Source organism: Heptranchias perlo, unplaced genomic scaffold, assembly GCF_035084215.1.
Source record: "Heptranchias perlo isolate sHepPer1 unplaced genomic scaffold, sHepPer1.hap1 HAP1_SCAFFOLD_465, whole genome shotgun sequence".
Classification (NCBI taxonomy): Eukaryota; Metazoa; Chordata; class Chondrichthyes; order Hexanchiformes; family Hexanchidae; genus Heptranchias; species Heptranchias perlo.
In genome coordinates, this window is record NW_027139479.1 from 87,925 (window position 1) to 107,600 (window position 19,676).

At 51.7% G+C, this 19,676-nt stretch overlaps 1 protein-coding gene across 1 annotated transcript in view; it reads left to right on the forward strand.

Annotated features, from left to right (window-relative positions):
• The window catches only part of hpxb (hemopexin b), a 32,689-nt gene extending 16,625 nt beyond the window's left edge, over positions 1-16,064 (forward strand). The window contains exons 6-10 of the mRNA XM_067979421.1: positions 4,937-5,149; positions 5,984-6,094; positions 6,700-6,830; positions 10,585-10,735; positions 15,559-16,064. Of these exons, the coding sequence (XP_067835522.1) occupies positions 4,937-5,149; positions 5,984-6,094; positions 6,700-6,830; positions 10,585-10,735; positions 15,559-15,785 (833 nt within the window). The 3' untranslated portion in view covers positions 15,786-16,064. The remainder of the gene's footprint in view (positions 1-4,936; positions 5,150-5,983; positions 6,095-6,699; positions 6,831-10,584; positions 10,736-15,558) is intronic.
• The last annotated feature ends 3,612 nt before the right edge of the window (positions 16,065-19,676 follow it).

Sequence of the window (19,676 nt, forward strand, 5' to 3'; positions counted from 1 at the left end):
TGTGTGGACCCTTATCTCAGTGTGTGGACCCTTATCCCAGTGTGTGGACCCTTATCCCAGTGTGTAGACCCTTATCCCAGTGTGTGGACCCTTATCTCAGTGTGTGGACCCTTATCCCAGTGTGTAGACCCTTATCCCAGTGTGTGGACCCTTATCTCAGTGTGTGGACCCTTATCCCAGTGTGTGGACCCTTATTTCAGTGTGTGGACCCTTATCCCAGTGTGTGGACCCTTATCCCAGTGTGTGGACCCTTATCCCAGTGTGTGGACCTTTATCCCAGTGCGTGGACCCTTATCCCAGTGTGTGGACCCTTATCCCAGTGTGTGGACCCTTATCCCAGTGTGTGGACCCTTATCCCAGTGTGTGGACATTTATCCCAGTGTGTGGACCCTTATCCCAGTGTGTGGACCCTTATCCCAGTGTGTGGACCCTTATCCCAGTGTGTGGACCCTTATCCCAGTGTGTAGACCCTTATCCCAGTGTGTGGAGCCTTATCCCAGTGTGTAGACCCTTATCTCAGTGTGTGGACCCTTATCTCAGTGTGTGGACCCTTATCTCAGTGTGTGGACCCTTATCCCAGTGTGTAGACCCTTATCCCAGTGTGTGGACCCTTATCCCAGTGTGTGGACCCTTATCCCAGTGTGTGGACCCTTATCCCAGTGTGTAGACCCTTATCCCAGTGTGTGGACCCTTATCCCAGTGTGTAGACCCTTATCTCAGTGTGTGGACCCTTATCTCAGTGTGTGGACCCTTATCTCAGTGTGTGGACCCTTATCTCAGTGTGTGGACCCTTATCCCAGTGTGTAGACCCTTATCCCAGTGTGTGGACCCTTATCCCAGTGTGTGGACCCTTATCCCAGTGTGTGGACCCTTATCCCAGTGTGTGGACCCTTATCCCAGTGTGTGGACCCTTATCCCAGTGTGTAGACCCTTATCCCAGTGTGTGGACCCTTATCCCAGTGTGTAGACCCTTATCCCAGTGTGTAGACCCTTATCCCAGTGTGTGGACCCTTATCCCAGTGTGTAGACCCTTATCCCAGTGTCTAGACCCTTATCCCAGTGTGTGGACCCTTATCCCAGTGTGTAGACCCTTATCCCAGTGTGTGGACCCTTATCCCAGTGTGTAGACCCTTATGCCAGTGTGTAGACCCTTATCCCAGTGTGTGGACCCTTATCCCAGTGTGTAGACCCTTATCTCAGTGTGTGGACCCTTATCCCAGTGTGTAGACCCTTATCCCAGTGTGTGGACCCTTATCCCAGTGTGTGGACCCTTATCCCAGTGTGTGGACCCTTATCCCAGTGTGTGGACCCTTATCCCAGTGTGTAGACCCTTATCCCAGTGTGTGGACCCTTATCCCAGTGTGTGGACCTTTATCTCAGTGTGTGGACCCTTATCCCAGTGTGTAGACCCTTATCTCAGTGTGTGGACCCTTATCCCAGTGTGTAGACCCTTATCCCAGTGTGTGGACGCTTATCCCAGTGTGTGGACCCTTATCCCAGTGTGTAGACCCTTATCCCAGTGTGTGGACCCTTATCCCAGTGTGTGGACCTTTATCTCAGTGTGTGGACCCTTATCCCAGTGTGTAGACCCTTATCTCAGTGTGTGGACCCTTATCCCAGTGTGTGGACCCTTATCCCAGTGTGTGGACCCTTATCCCAGTTTGTGGACCCTTATCTCAGTGTGTGGACCCTTATCCCAGTGTGTGGACCCTTATCTCAGTGTGTAGACCTTTATCTCAGTGTGTGGACCCTTATCCCAGTGTGTGGACCCTTATCCCAGTGTGTAGACCCTTATCCCAGTTTGTGGACCCTTATCTCAGTGTGTGGACCCTTATCTCAGTGTGTGGACCCTTATCTCAGTGTGTGGACCCTTATCCCAGTGTGTGGACCCTTATCTCAGTGTGTGGACCCTTATCTCAGTGTGTGGACCCTTATCCCAGTGTGTGGACCCTTATCCCAGTGTGTGGACCTTTATCCCAGTGTGTGGACCCTTATCTCAGTGTGTGGACCCTTATCTCAGTGTGTGGACCCTTATCCCAGTGTGTGGACCCTTATCTCAGTGTGTGGACCCTTATCCCAGTGTGTGGACCCTTATCCCAGTGTGTGGACCCTTATCCCAGTGTGTAGACCCTTATCCCAGTGTGTGGACCCTTATCTCAGTGTGTGGACCCTTATCCCAGTGTGTGGACCCTTATCCCAGTGTGTGGACCCTTATCCCAGTGTGTGGACCCTTATCCCAGTGTGTGGACCCTTATCTCAGTGTGTGGACCCTTATCTCAGTGTGTGGACCTTTATCCCAGTGTGTGGACCCTTATCCCAGTGTGTGGACCCTTATCCCAGTGTGTGGACCCTTATCCCAGTGTGTGGACCCTTATCCCAGTTTGTAGACCTTTATCCCAGTGTGTAGACCCTTATCCCAGTGTGTAGACCCTTATCCCAGTGTGTGGACCCTTATCCCAGTGTGTGGACCCTTATCCCAGTGTGTGGACCCTTATCCCAGTGTGTGGACCCTTTATCCCAGTTTGTAGACCTTTATCCCAGTGTGTAGACCCTTATCCCAGTGTGTGGACCCTTATCCCAGTGTGTGGACCCTTATCCCAGTGTGTGGACCCGTATCCCAGTGTGTGGACCCTTATCCCAGTGTGTGGACCCTTATCCCAGTGTGTGGACCCTTATCCCAGTGTGTGGACCCTTATCTCAGTGTGTGGACCCTTATCCCAGTGTGTGGACCCTTATCCCAGTGTGTGGACCCTTATCCCAGTGTGTGGACCCTTATCTCAGTGTGTAGACCCTTATCCCAGTGTGTGCACCCTTATCCCAGTGTGTGGACCCTTATCTCAGTGTGTGGACCCTTATCCCAGTGTGTGGACCCTTATCCCAGTGTGTGGACCCTTATCCCAGTGTGTGGACCCTTATCCCAGTGTGTGGACCCTTATCCCAGTGTGTGGACCCTTATCCCAGTGTGTAGACCCTTATCTCAGTGTGTGGACCCTTATCCCAGTGTGTGGACCCTTATCTCAGTGTGTGGACCCGTATCCCAGTGTGTAGACCCTTATCCCAGTGTGTGGACCCTTATCTCAGTGTGTGGACCCTTATCTCAGTGTGTGGACCCTTATCCCAGTGTGTGGACCCTTATCTCAGTGTGTGGACCCTTATCTCAGTGTGTGGACCCTTATCCCAGTGTGTGGACCCTTATCTCAGTGTGTGGACCCTTATCTCAGTGTGTGGACCCTTATCCCAGTGTGTGGACCCGTATCCCAGTGTGTAGACCCTTATCTCAGTGTGTGGACCCTTATCCCAGTGTGTGGACCCTTATCTCAGTGTGTGGACCCGTATCCCAGTGTGTGGACCCTTATCCCAGTGTGTAGACCCTTATCCCAGTGTGTGGACCCTTATCCCAGTGTGTGGACCCTTATCCCAGTGTGTGGACCCTTATCCCAGTGTGTGGACCCATATCTGAACTTGTCGAACCAGTGGGTGGAACCATATTTTAGAGTATGGAACTGTACCTCAATGCCTTCAAGAAAGGAGGGGAAAAAAATTGGAGAATAACCTGATCCCGTACATTCAGACATGGGTCCTCCAAAGAGTGAGTCTGGGGAATTAATAATGGAGAAAAAGAAATGGGCGGATAAATTGAACAGATATTTAGCGTCCGTCTTCACTGTAGAGGATACAAACAGTGTAGCACTCCCTCAGTACTGACCCTCCGACAGTGCAGCGCTCCCTCAGTACTGACCCTCCGACAGTGCAGCGCTCCCTCAGTACTGACCCTCCAACAGTGCAGCGCTCCCTCAGTACTGACCCTCCGACAGTGCAGCGCTCCCTCAGTACTGACCCTCCGACAGTGCAGCGCTCCCTCAGTACTGACCCTCCGACAGTGCAGCGCTCCCTCAGTACTGACCCCCCGACAGTGCAGCGCTCCCTCAGTACTGACCCTCCGACAGTGCGGCGCTCCCTCAGTACTGACCCTCCGACAGTGCGACGCTCCCTCAGTACTGACCCTCCGACAGTGCAGCGCTCCCTCAGTACTGACCCTCTGACGGTGCAGCACTCCCTCAGTACTGACCCTCCGACAGTGCGGCGCTCCCTCAGTACTGACCCTCTGACAGTGCAGCACTCCCTCAGTACTGACCCCCCGACAGTGCAGCGCTCCCTCAGTACTGACCCTCCGACAGTGCAGCGCTCCCTCAGTACTGACCCTCCGACAGTGCAGCGCTCCCTCAGTACTGACCCCCCGACAGTGCAGCGCTCCCTCAATACTGACCCTCCGACAGTGCGGCGCTCCCTCAGTACTGACCCTCCGACAGTGCGACGCTCCCTCAGTACTGACCCTCCGACAGTGCAGCGCTCCCTCAGTACTGACCCTCTGACGGTGCAGCACTCCCTCAGTACTGACCCTCCGACAGTGCGGCGCTCCCTCAGTACTGACCCTCCGACAGTGCAGCGCTCCCTCAGTACTGACCCTCTGACGGTGCAGCACTCCCTCAGTACTGACCCCCCGACAGTGCAGCGCTCCCTCAGTACTGACCCTCCGACAGTGCAGCGCTCCCTCAGTACTGACCCTCCGACAGTGCAGCGCTCCCTCAGTACTGACCCCCCGACAGTGCGACGCTCCCTCAGTACTGACCCTCCGACAGTGCAGCGCTCCCTCAGTACTGACCCTCCGACGGTGCAGCACTCCCTCAGTTCTGCACTGGGAATGTTAGCCTGGATTTTGTGCTCAAGTGTCTGGAGTGGGCTTGAACCCATGACCTTCTGACTCAGAGGCGAGTGTGAGGCCCACTGAGCCCCAGCCCCCAGGTCCGTGCCCTGTGTCATTTGTTGCAGTCTGTACCCATTCACTTTCTGCTCCTGCTCCTGAGGAGTCTGCGCCTTCAGGGAGGAGGGAGCAAAACGCAGCGATCTAATAAACTGTGTGGTCCTCTGTGTGCAGACGATACCGTGTACATGCTGGATCTCATCACCAACACGGTGAAAGAGAAGACGTGGAGTGGGATCCAGCACTGCACAGCAGCCTTGAGGTGGATGGATCGATATTACTGCTTCCAAGGGACAAATTTTACTCGCTTTAATCCCGTGTCTGGCGAAGTTCCTGACGGATACCCGAAAGATGCACGGGATTACTTCATGCGTTGTGAGGGTCGAGGTGAGAGATTCACTGTTGTTTCTGTTTCAAAGACATGCATCGAGGGACATCGAGTCCACAGCACAGAAACAGGCCATTCGGCCCAACGGGTCTGTGCTGGTGTTTATGCTCCACACGAGCCTCCTCCCTCCCGACTCCATCTCACCCTATCACCATATCCTTCTGTTCCTTTCTCCCTCAGGTGTTTATCGAGCTTCCCCTTAAATGTCTCTCCCAGGAGCACTGCCCCTCTCTCAGTGGGGTAAATACACACCTGGAATGAGACTGATCTGTACAGACCCCAGAGATCCCAGCGTTCATTCCCAGATTGTCCTGAGTCAGCTGATCTCAGCCAGGACAGCTGGGGGGTGGGGGGAAGTGGGGGTGGGGGTGGGGCGGAGTGGGGGTGGGGGTGGGGAGGTTGTACACTTGGCCTCAGGCAGCTGTTCTCCCGCAGGGTGCTGTTCCCCCCCAGGGTGCTGTTCCCCCGCAGGGTGCTGTTCCCCACAGGGTGCTGTTCCCCCCCCGAGGTGCTGTTCCCCTCACCCCGAGGTGCTGTTCCCCACAGGGTGCTGTTCCCCACAGGGTGCTGTTCCCCCCCCCAGGGTGCTGTTCCCCCCCAGGGTGCTGTTTTCCCGCAGGGTGCTGTTCCCCCCCTAGGGTGCTGTTCCCCCCCAGGGTGCTGTTCCCCCCCAGGGTGCTGTTTTCCCGCAGGGTGCTGTTTTCCCGCAGGGTGCTGTTCCCCCGCAGGGTGCTGTTCCCCCCCAGGGTGCTGTTCCCCACAGCGCTCACTGTGACTGTAGCTGATGGACTGATTGATATTTTCGAGTAATCGACAGATTTTCTATTGAACAGGACATTGGTCCAAGAATCGCACTTCAGCCGATTCCATTTACAACCGGTGCAGTAAACGCCCGTTCGATGAGTTCAATGAGGATGAGTTGGGAAGGAGCTATGCATTCAGAGGTGAGCTTCCCACATACAGGGCATCGGAGGCCTGTGTCAATGGGGGTCAGATGGGAGCAAAAGGGCAACTTGTGTCTGTAACGTCACTTTAAGAGCAAAGGTCATGACCTGCATCTGATGCCTCCGTGGGTAAGTGTGCCGTCCAGTGAGATACTGAGCCCTCCAGTTCAGGAAGGTCACAGGTCCATCCCTGGTCTGCACTGAGAGAGAGAGGATCTCAGTCAGGTCAGTACAGGCGGGAAAATTCAACGTGGCTCCTGCCCCTGATCACAATCCAGCCACCCCTGCTGGAAAGGACTGGGCTCGGCTGTGATGCCCCTAACACTCGAATGTCCTTACTGCCACAGCCTCTTTAGGTTCACACCTGAAGAATGGCCACTTGGGAGAGAGAGAAGGGGACAGTCGACCTGTCACTCCCCCAGCAGTGAGTCAGCATCCTCGACAACAATGGTGGGAGACCAGGGTGAACACAGTGAGTCTGAGGACCCTGGAGTCTGCTACATGATTGAGTGAAGAGGCTTCTCACCAGGGCCGGGCTCCGTGTGAGCTCAACATTCCCTCTTGGCCGGTTCGGAACTAAACATATGGTTTTGGTGACTTTCCAGAGGGCTGGTACTTTCGGCTAGACACCAGACGAGACGGCTGGCACGCCTGGCCCGTGAACTCCACCTGGCCATCCCTGCACGGAAAAATAGATGGAGTCTTCAGCTGGAACAACAAGATGTACTTCATCCAGGCAAGTAGCACATGCGGAACGGGACAGACCTTCCACCAGAGAATTCCACCATTGTATCCCTCATGTCAGCACATGTGTTGATGCTTCACAGGCCATGTTGAGGTCATAGGTCAGTGTACAGGCATCTCTGCACATGGCTGTGAACGCAGAAAAAACACAGGCTTTGCTATTTCTACCTGTATCACTCTGTTCCTCAGTGAGAATCTATTTCTGACTGTCCCTCGGTGAGTGTCTATTTCTGACTGTCCCTCGGTGAGTGTCTATTTCTGACTGTCCCTCGGTGAGTGTCTATTTCTGACTGTCCCTCGGTGAGTGTCTATTTCTGACTGTCCCTCGGTGAGTGTCTATTTCTGACTGTCCCTCGGTGAGTGTCTATTTCTGACTGTCCCTCGGCGAGTGTGTATTTCTGACTGTCCATCATTATCTATTTCTGACTGTCCCTCGGTGAGTGTCTATTTCTGACTGTCCCTCGGTGAGTGTCTATTTCTGACTGTCCCTCGGTGAGTGTCTATTTCTGACTGTCCATCATTATCTATTTCTGACTGTCCCTCGGTGAGTGTCTATTTCTGACTGTCCCTCGGTGAGTGTCTATTTCTGACTGTCCCTCGGTGAGTGTCTATTTCTGACTGTCCATCATTATCTATTTCTGACTGTCCCTCGGTGAGTGTCTATTTCTGACTGTCCCTCGGTGAGTGTCTATTTCTGACTGTCCCTCGGTGAGTGTCTATTTCTGACTGTCCCTCGGTGAGTGTCTATTTCTGACTGTCCCTCGGTGAGTGTCTATTCCTGACTGTCCCTCGGTGAGTGTCTATTTCTGACTGTCCCTCAGTGAGGGTCTATTTCTGACTGTCCCTCAGTGAGGGTCTATTCCTGACTGTCCCTCGGTGAGTGTGTATTTCTGACTGTTCCTCAGTGAGGGTCTATTCCTGACTGTCCCTCGGTGAGGGTCTATTCCTGACTGTCCCTCGGTGAGTGTCTATTTCTGACTGTTCCTCGGTGAGGGTCTATTCCTGACTGTCCCTCGGTGAGGGTCTATTCCTGACTGTCCCTCGGTGAGTGTCTATTTCTGACTGTCCCTCGGTGAGTGTCTATTCCTGACTGTCCCTCGGTGAGTGTGTATTTCTGACTGTCCCTCGGTGAGGGTCTATTCCTGACTGTCCCTCGGTGAGTGTCTATTTCTGACTGTTCCTCGGTGAGGGTCTATTTCTGACTGTCCCTCAGTGAGGGTCTATTCCTGACTGTCCCTCGGTGAGTGTCTATTTCTGACTGTCCCTCGGTGAGTGTCTATTTCTGACTGTCCCTCGGTGAGGGTCTATTCCTGACTGTCCCTCGGTGAGTGTCTATTTCTGACTGTCCCTCGGTGAGTGTCTATTTCTGACTGTCCCTCGGTGAGTGTCTATTTCTGACTGTCCCTCGGTGAGTGTCTATTTCTGACTGTCCCTCGGTGAGTGTCTATTTCTGACTGTCCCTCGGTGAGTGTCTATTTCTGACTGTCCATCAGTGAGGGTCTATTCCTGACTGTCCCTCGGTGAGTGTGTATTTCTGACTGTTCCTCGGTGAGGGTCTATTCCTGACTGTCCCTCGGTGAGTGTGTATTTCTGACTGTCCCTCGGTGAGGGTCTATTCCTGACTGTCCCTCGGTGAGGGTCTATTTCTGACTGTCCCTCAGTGAGGGTCTATTCCTGACTGTCCCTCGGTGAGTGTCTATTCCTGACTGTCCCTCGGTGAGTGTCTATTTCTGACTGTCCCTCGGTGAGTTTCTATTTCTGACTGTCCATCAGTGAGGGTCTATTCCTGACTGTCCCTCGGTGAGTGTGTATTTCTGACTGTCCCTCGGTGAGGGTCTATTCCTGACTGTCCCTCGGTGAGTGTCTATTCCTGACTGTCCCTCGGTGAGTGTGTATTTCTGACTGTTCCTCGGTGAGGGTCTATTCCTGACTGTCCCTCGGTGAGTGTCTACTTCTGACTGTCCATCATTATCTATTCCTGACTGTCCCTCGGTGAGGGTCTATTCCTGACTGTCCCTCGGTGAGTGTGTATTTCTGACTGTCCCTCGGTGAGGGTCTATTCCTGACTGTCCCTCGGTGAGGGTCTATTTCTGACTGTCCCTCAGTGAGGGTCTGTTCCTGACTGTCCCTCGGTGAGGGTCTATTCCTGACTGTCCCTCGGTGAGGGTCTGTTTCTGACTGTCCCTCAGTGAGGGTCTATTCCTGACTGTCCCTCGGTGAGTGTCTATTCCTGACTGTCCCTCGGTGAGTGTCTATTTCTGACTGTCCATCAGTGAGGGTCTATTCCTGACTGTCCCTCGGTGAGTGTGTATTTCTGACTGTTCCTCGGTGAGGGTCTATTCCTGACTGTCCCTCGGTGAGTGTGTATTTCTGACTGTCCCTCGGTGAGGGTCTATTCCTGACTGTCCCTCGGTGAGGGTCTGTTTCTGACTGTCCCTCAGTGAGGGTCTATTCCTGACTGTCCCTCGGTGAGTGTCTATTCCTGACTGTCCCTCGGTGAGTGTCTATTTCTGACTGTCCATCAGTGAGGGTCTATTCCTGACTGTCCCTCGGTGAGTGTGTATTTCTGACTGTTCCTCGGTGAGGGTCTATTCCTGACTGTCCCTCGGTGAGTGTGTATTTCTGACTGTCCCTCGGTGAGGGTCTATTCCTGACTGTCCCTCGGTGAGGGTCTATTTCTGACTGTCCCTCAGTGAGGGTCTATTCCTGACTGTCCCTCGGTGAGTGTCTATTCCTGACTGTCCCTCGGTGAGTGTGTATTTCTGACTGTCCCTCGGTGAGGGTCTATTCCTGACTGTCCCTCGGTGAGTGTCTATTTCTGACTGTCCCTCGGTGAGTGTCTATTTCTGACTGTCCCTCGGTGAGTGTCTATTTCTGACTGTCCATCAGTGAGGGTCTATTCCTGACTGTCCCTCGGTGAGTGTGTATTTCTGACTGTCCCTCGGTGAGGGTCTATTCCTGACTGTCCCTCGGTGAGGGTCTATTCCTGACTGTCCCTCGGTGAGTGTCTACTTCTGACTGTCCATCATTATCTATTCCTGACTGTCCCTCGGTGAGGGTCTATTCCTGACTGTCCCTCGGTGAGTGTGTATTTCTGACTGTCCCTCGGTGAGGGTCTATTCCTGACTGTCCCTCGGTGAGGGTCTGTTTCTGACTGTCCCTCAGTGAGGGTCTATTCCTGACTGTCCCTCGGTGAGTGTCTATTTCTGACTGTCCCTCGGTGAGGGTCTATTCCTGACTGTCCCTCGGTGAGTGTCTATTCCTGACTGTCCCTCGGTGAGTGTCTATTCCTGACTGTCCCTCGGTGAGTGTCTATTCCTGACTGTTCCTCGGTGAGTGTCTATTTCTGACTGTCCCTCAGTGAGGGTCTATTCCTGACTGTCCCTCGGTGAGGGTCTATTCCTGACTGTCCCTCGGTGAGTGTCTATTTCTGACTGTCCCTCGGTGAGGGTCTATTCCTGACTGTCCCTCAGTGAGGGTCTATTCCTGACTGTCCCTCGGTGAGGGTCTATTCCTGACTGTCCCTCGGTGAGTGTCTATTCCTGACTGTCCCTCGGTGAGTGTCTATTCCTGACTGTCCCTCGGTGAGGGTCTATTCCTGCTGTTTCTCACAGAGAACAGCGAGGGGACATTGCTGTTTGCCTCGGATTGGACCTGGAAAATGTGAATTGTTCAAAAAATAAAAATAAGCTGTTGTAAAATTGAGGCAGGATGCGATCTGTGCTGACAGGGTCTTTAATGTGCAGGGATCACAGCTGTTCATATACAAAACTGGTGCACTTTACACCCTGATCAAGGGTTACCCTAAAGCTGTCAGCACCGAGCTGGGAATTCACAGTACGGATGTCGATGCAACGTTCATATGTCCAGGTTCCTCCCTTCTCTACGTGATTATGGGTAAGACAAATGTGTTTATTGCACGATCTTTATGGAATATTATCAGCCTGTTGTTATTTCACACCCAGTGGGAAGCTGTCAATGGTCATCCTGAGCCCGGGGTTTTGTGAGGGGGGAGTCAGGTGAAGCATTTTTTCGAGCTTTGTACGGGGGTAAGTTAACAGGTGGATCGTAACTAACCAGGTGATAGAAATTACTTCAATTTTTGGGAGTCATTTGATAAAGTTCCATAGCTGAGACTTTTAAAGCAATTTAAGAATGGTCAATTACCTCAGCTCGATTGAAAACTGGGTCGACAATCGGACTGACTCGTGGGTCCAAGTCCCACTCCAGAGGCTGAAGCACATAATCCAGGCCGACACTCCCAGTGCAGAACTGAGGGAGCGCTGCACTGTCGGAGGGTCAGTACTGAGGGGCTGCACAGTCGGAGGGTCAGTACTGTGGGAGCGCTGCACAGTCGGAGGGTCGGTACTGAGGGAGCGCTGCACAGTCGGAGGGTCGGTACTGAGGGAGCGCTGCACAGTCAGAGGGTTGGTACTGAGGGAGCGCTGCACTGTCGGAGGGTTGGTACTGAGGGAGCGCTGCACTGTCGGAGGGTCGGTACTGAGGGAGCGCTGTACTGTCGGAGGGTCTGTACTGAGGGAGCGCCGCACTGTCGGAGGGTCAGTACTGAGGGAGCGCTGTACTGTCGGAGGGTCTGTACTGAGGGAGCGCCGCACTGTCGGAGGGTCAGTACTGAGGGAGCGCTGCACTGTCGGAGGGTCAGTACTGAGGGAGCGCTGCACTGTCGGAGAGTCAGTACTGAGGGAGCGCTGCACAGTCGGAGGGTCAGTACTGAGGGGCTGCACAGTCGGAGGGTCAGTACTGTGGGAGCGCTGCACAGTCGGAGGGTCGGTACTGAGGGAGCGCTGCACAGTCGGAGGGTCAGTACTGAGGGAGCGCTGCACAGTCAGAGGGTTGGTACTGAGGGAGCGCTGCACTGTCGGAGGGTTGGTACTGAGGGAGCGCTGCACTGTCGGAGGGTCGGTACTGAGGGAGCGCTGTACTGTCGGAGGGTCTGTACTGAGGGAGCGCCGCACTGTCGGAGGGTCAGTACTGAGGGAGCGCTGCACTGTCGGAGGGTCAGTACTGAGGGAGCGCTGCACTGTCGGAGAGTCAGTACTGAGGGAGCGCTGCACTGTCGGAGGGTCGGTACTGAGGGAGCGCTGCACTGTCGGAGGGTCAGTACTGAGGGAGCGCTGCACTGTCCGAGGGTCAGTGCTGAGGGAGTGCTGCACTGTCGGAGGGTCAGTACTGAGGGAGTGCTGCACTGTCGGAGGGTCAGTACTGAGGGAGTGCTGCACTGTCGAAGGTACCATCTTTCAGATGAGACGTTAAACCAAGGCCCCTGTTGAGCTGGATGTAAAAGATCCCATGGCCACTAGTCGAAGAAGAGCAGGGGAGTTCTCCCCAGTGTCCTGGCCAATATTTATCCCTCAACCAGCATCACTCGAACAGATTATCTGTTTCTGGGATCTTGCTGTGCACAAATTGGCTGCCACATTTCCTACATTACAACAGCGACTACACTTGAAAAAGTACTTCATTGGTTGTAAACGCCTTTGGGACTTCCTCAGGTTGTGAAAGCTGCTGTAGAAATGCAAGTCTTTCTTTTCTTCCCTGATGATAATTAATGCTGTCGTGGGGATGGGCATTCACTATTGGACATACACAGGTGCCTGTGCTGTGCCTCCTGGTGTTCGTGCTCTTTATTGACAACATTATAAAATGTCGAAAAGCTCGAACTCTGATGGAAGCACAAGAGATAATGACCGTGTGCAGATTGATCACAGCCAATCACATGAGCAGAGGGGCAGCAGATGAATTTCAGGAAGACAAATGTGAGGTTTTGCAGATTGGAAATGTGCAGACAGTGAAGGGTTCGTCTGGGTAGTTTGCTGGGATTTAGTAAATCCCCTCAAGAGGGCAACATCACCAAAAGATCAGGGAGTGAAACAAGATGAATGAAATAACAAAATCAAGTTAAACTAAAGTTTCCTTGTGGTGCCCTCTGACGAGACACTGCTCATCGCTACATCACAATAATCCCTGGTGAAAACTGGAGGGTGATAGAGGGATCCTATTTTAAATAAGACCATTAGTGAAGGTGGAACAGGAACAGAATGTGGGTGCAATTTACTATTCACCGATAGGGAAAGAATTTCATCTTCACCAGCTGGGTGTTCAGTATTGCCTGGGTGGAGTGGGATACCTGGGGGCTGTGTTGTACACCCTTCAGAGAATCCTCTGCATTTTCTTTCCATTCATTTAAATAGAAGAAAAAAAGAGTCTAATTCCGTGACCGGCAGAAATTCGGACAGAATTTCCCTTCTGTGCTCAGTGCTTGAGCAGAAAAGTTGAAATCCGACCCAATGGTGTCCACTCAGTGCAAAATGGGTCTCAACACGGCCAATCACACACTGCGATATATCACACGGCCAATCACACACTGAGATACACCACACGGCCAATCACACACTGAGATACACCACACGGCCAATCACACACTGAGATACACCACACGGCCAATCACACACTGAGATACACCACACGGCCAATCACACACTGAGATACACCACACGGCCAATCACACACTGAGATACACCACACGGCCAATCACACACTGAGATATATCACACGGCCAATCACACACTGAGATACACCACACGGCCAATCACACACTGAGATACACCACACGGCCAATCACACACTGAGATACACCACATGGCCAATCACACACTGAGATACACCACACGGCCAATCACACACTGAGATACACCACACGGCCAATCACACACTGCGATATATCACACGGCCAATCACACACTGAGATACACCACATGGCCAATCACACACTGAGATACACCACATGGCCAATCACACACTGAGATACACCACACGGCCAATCACACACTGAGATACACCACACGGCCAATCACGCACTGAGATACACCACACGGCCAATCACACACTGAGATATATCACACGGCCAATCACACACTGAGATACACCACACGGCCAATCACACACTGCGATATATCACACGGCCAATCACACACTGAGATACACCACACGGCCAATCACACACTGAGATACACCACACGGCCAATCACACACTGAGATACACCACACGGCCAATCACACACTGCGATATATCACACGGCCAATCACACACTGAGATACACCACATGGCCAATCACACACTGAGATACACCACACGGCCAATCACACACTGAGATACACCACACGGCCAATCACACACTGAGATACACCACACGGCCAATCACACACTGAGATACACCACACGGCCAATCACACACTGAGATACACCACACGGCCAATCACACACTGAGATACACCACACGGCCAATCACACACTGAGATACACCACACGGCCAATCACACACTGAGATACACCACACGGCCAATCACACACTGCGATATATCACACGGCCAATCACACACTGAGATATATCACACGGCCAATCACACACTGAGATACACCACACGGCCAATCACACACTGAGATACACCACACGGCCAATCACACACTGAGATACACCACACGGCCAATCACACACTGAGATACACCACATGGCCAATCACACACTGAGATACACCACACGGCCAATCACACACTGCGATATATCACACGGCCAATCACACACTGAGATACACCACACGGCCAATCACACACTGCGATATATCACACGGCCAATCACACACTGAGATACACCACACGGCCAATCACACACTGAGATACACCACACGGCCAATCACACACTGAGATACACCACACGGCCAATCACACACTGAGATACACCACACGGCCAATCACACACTGAGATACACCACACGGCCAATCACACACTGAGATACACCACACGGCCAATCACACACTGAGATATATCACACGGCCAATCACACACTGAGATACACCACACGGCCAATCACGCACTGAGATACACCACACGGCCAATCACACACTGAGATATATCACACGGCCAATCCCGCACTGAGATACACCACACGGCCAATCACACACTGAGATATATCACACGGCCAATCACACACTGAGATACACCACACGGCCAATCACACACTGAGATACACCACACGGCCAATCACACACTGAGATACACCACACGGCCAATCACACACTGAGATACACCACACGGCCAATCACACACTGAGATACACCACACGGCCAATCACACACTGAGATACACCACACGGCCAATCACACACTGAGATACACCACACGGCCAATCACACACTGCGATATATCACACGGCCAATCACACACTGCGATATATCACACGGCCAATCACACACTGAGATACACCACACGGCCAATCACACACTGAGATATATCACACGGCCAATCACACACTGAGATATATCACACGGCCAATCACACACTGAGATACACCACACGGCCAATCACACACTGAGATACACCACACGGCCAATCACACACTGGGATACACCACACGGCCAATCACACACTGCGATATATCACACGGCCAATCACACACTGCGATACATCACACGGCCACTTCATGTGCTGCCCTCACCGAGAGGCTCCTTGAGGGGGACAATCTGATGTTTGTGGGATCTTGCTGTGAGCAGATTGGTTGCCTACATTACAACAGTGACTACATTTCAAAAAGTACTTGATTGGGTGTAAATCGCTTTGGGACGTCCTGAGGTCGTGAAAGGCTTTATATAAATACAAGTCTGTCTTTCTTTCTTTCTAACCTTTCTATGCTCTGATGCTGCAGGTAATCAACTGCAGAGCGTCAACCTGGAAAAGGCTCCCAAGGTCCTGGGCAGTGGGTTCCGTATCAGCCATACCCACGTCGATGGGGCGATGTGCAATGCCAGTGGGGTTTACCTGTTTGTCGGCACAGTGTTCTACAAGTACGATTCACCTGATCAGCTGGCTACGTGGTTAAATAAACCAGTGCCACAGAACATTGCTCAACACTTCATGTCCTGCCCACACTGAGAGGGGCCACTCCGACAGAACCGACAGCCCCCGGAGACTCTCAGTGGCACAAGACGAGCTGGCTTCAACAAGTGGGAAGGTCTGTGTTCCGTGCCACCTGGTCAAAACAAGCCCCAGAAATCTGTGCTGAACCAGACCTGGCGAGGCTGAGCTATTACCAGCGGAGCTTGTGTCATAAAATGCAAACTCTGTCCTGCTCACACCACTGCATAAACAGCTGTACAGTTTCTGAAGGTTTTGTGTCTGTCTCCACTTCTAATAAACCGGCTGTCGATCCAATACTCTTGTTATCTGTCTGTGATTTTCAACAATACTCTGCACACTCTGGGGTCCATGTGATGAACATTCACAGGTCACTCTCCAAATTCATCAACCACTCCCCTTCAATGGGATTTATCACCTGCCCTCATTTATTTTTTATATTTCAAAATACACTTTATTTCATAGGAATTAGAGATATACACAGTTCAACGTAAATATCACAATTTCAAACCAGTACAATTCAAACTAATACATTACCAATTGTACACAATGCAATCTCAATATTACAATTCAAACACAGTATATTCCTTATGACTCTCAGTGTACAATACAAGGGCGGGTGGCCTTACACATTGGCCTTTCCCCATAGAGCCTTTGCGTAGGCCGCCCTTCGCCTCAGTGGGTCCCACAGCAGGTACTCCTGGACCGTGGAGTGAGCCAGTCGGCAACACTCGGTCATCTGGCTCCTTCAGCTGGAAGACCAGCAGGTTTCGGGCAGACCTATCACCTGCTCTGATGGTTCAGCGGGAGAGGGCACTGCCCAGTGTGCTCCAGGACACGTCACAGACTACAAGGTCATTACGTTGTTAGCTGAACCCCTCCAGGGTAGCATTGGGGGAGGGGAGAGATTTCCTCAGCGTCCCTGGTCTAGAGAGCAGGTTCCCAATCAAGATCGCCATCCAGTGACTCCCACTGAGAAATGTGTGTGGCCATTAGGCAAGGGCAGCATTGGCTCTCCTGCAGACAAATACTGAACCAGGCACCAGCAGGGGAATAACTACCGAACCCAAACACCATCGTAGAATCCTAGAAAGGTTACTGCATGGGAGGAGGCCATTCGGCCCATCGAGTCCATGCCGGCTCTATGCAACAGCGATCCAGCTAGTCCCACTCCCCCGCCCTATCCCCATAGCCCTGCAAATTTTTTTCTTTCAAGTACTTATCCAGTTCCATTTTGAAGGCCATGATTGAATCTGCCTCCACCACCCCCTCGGGCAGTGCATTCCAGGTCCTAACCACTCACTGTGTAAAAAAGTTTCTCCTCATGTCACCTTTGGTTCTTTTGCCAATCACCTTAAATCTCTGTCCTCTGGTTCTTGACCCTTCCACCAATGGGAACAGTTTCTTTCTATCTACTCTGTCGAGACCCTTCATGATTTTGAACACCTCGATCAAATCTCCTCTTAACCGTCTCTGTTCCAAGGAGAACAACCCCAGCTTCTCCAGTCTATCCATGTAACTAAAGTCCCTCATCCCTGGAATCATTCTAGTAAATCTCTTCTGCACCCTCTCTAAGGCCTTCACATCTTTCCTAAAGTGCGGTGTCCAGAACTGGACACAATACTCCAGTTGTGGCCGAACCAGTGTTTTATAAAGGTTCATCATGACTTCCATACTTTTGTACTCTATGTCTCTATTTATAAAGCCCAGGATCCCATATGCTTTTTTAACCGCTTTCTCAACCTGCCCTGCCACCTTCAACGATTTGTGTACATATACCCCCAGATCTCTCTGTTCCTGTACCCCTTTTAGAATTGTGCCCTCTAGTTTATATTGCCTCTCCTCGTTCTTCCTACCAAAATGTATCACTTCGCATTTTTCTGCGTTAAATTTCGTCTGCCACGTGTCTGCCCATTCCACCAGCCTGTCTATATCCTCTTGAAGTCTATCACTATCCTCCTCACTGTTCACTATCCTTCCAAGTTTTGTGTCATCTGCAAATTTTGAAATTGTGCCCTGCATTTCCAAGTCCAAGTCATTAATATATATCAAGAAAAGCAGTGGTCCCAGCACTGACCCCTGGGGAACACCACTGTACACCTCCCTCCAGTCCGAAAAACAACCGTTCACCACTACTCTCTGTTTCCTGTCCCTTAGCCAATTCTGTACCCATGCTGCCACTGCCCCCTTTATTCAATGGGTCGCAATCTTGATGATAAGCCTACCGTGTGGCACTTTATCAAACTCCATTTGGAAGTCCATATACACCACATCAACTGCATTGCCCTCATCGACCCTCTCTGTTACCTCATCAAAAAACCTCTATTAAGTTAGTTAAACATGATTTGCCTTTAATAAATCCGTGCTGGCTTTCCCTAATCAATCCACACTCACCAAGTGACTATTAACTCTGTCCCGGATTATCGTTTCTAAAAGTTTCCCCACCACCGAGGTTAAACTGACTGGCCTGTAGTTGCTGGGTTTATCCTTACACCCTTTTTTGAACAAGGGTGTAACATTTGCAATTCTCCAGTCCTCTGGCACCACTCCCCGTATCTAAGGATGTTTGGAAGATTATGGCCAGAACCTCCGCAATTTCCACCCTTACTTCCCTCAGCAACCTAGGATGCATCCCACCCGGGTAGCAGAGGGATAACTACCGAAACCAAACACCAGCAGGGGGTTAATAACTTAACCCAAACACAAGCTGGGGGATAACTGTCGAACCCAAACACCAGCAGGGGGACCAGCTACTGAACCCCAGCACCAGCAGGGTATTTTTAAGGAGGGGCCATCTACAGGAATTAAGAGTGCTCCCCCCACCAATCAATTATATAGAATTTACAGCTCAGAAACAGGCCATTCGGCCCAACAGGTCTATGCTGTTGTTTATGCTCCACACGAGCCTCCTCCCTACTTCATCCAACCCTATCACCATATCCGTCTATTCGAGGTTGAGGGCTACGTGGACAGCACGATTCAGGAGGTGGTCACCCCGCAGCTTAAGAGAGTGCAGGCAGAAAGGGACTGGGTGACCGCCAGACAGACAAGGAGGACCAGGCAGGTAGTGCAGGCGTCCCCTGAGGGCATCTCGCTCTCTAATCAGTAGTGAGGGAGAGGGTTCCTCTGGGGAGTGCAGCCAGAGCCAAGTCCACAGCACCATGGGTGGCTCAGCTGTACAGTGGGGGAGGAGAAAGGTCAGGAGAGCGATAGCGATAGGGGATTCTATAGTTAGGGGAACAGACAGGCATTTCTGCGGCCGCAGATATGATTCCAGGATGATATGTTGCCTCTCTGGTGCTAGGGTCAAGGATGTCACTGAGCGGCTGCAGAACATTCTGAAGGGGGAGGGTGAACAGCCAGAGGTCGTGGTCCATATCGGTACCAACGACACAGGTAGAAAGAGGGATGAGGTCCTGCAGGCAGAGTTGAAGAAGTTAGGAAAGAGATTAATAAACAGGACCTCAAGGGTAGTAATCTCTGGATTACTGGAAATCGTGTCTGACAAATTTATTAGAGTTCTTTGAGGAAGTAACGGGCAGGGTGGATAAAGGGGAACCAATGGGTGCAGTATATTTGGATTTCCAAAAGGCATTCATTCGATAAGGTGCCACATAAAAGATTACTGCACAAGATAAGAGCTCATGGTGTTGGGGGTAATATACTGGCATGGATAGAGGATTGGCTAACTAACAGAAAATAAAGAGTCGGGATAAAAAGGTCATTTTCAAAATGGCAGTCTGTAACCGGTGGGATGCCGCATGGATCAGTGCTGGGGCCTCAACTATTTACAATATATATCAATGACTTGGATGAAGGAACAGGGTGTCTTGTGGCCAAATTTGCTGATGATATAAAGATAGGTGGAAAAGCAAGTTGCGATGAGGACTCAAAGTGTCTGCAAAGGGA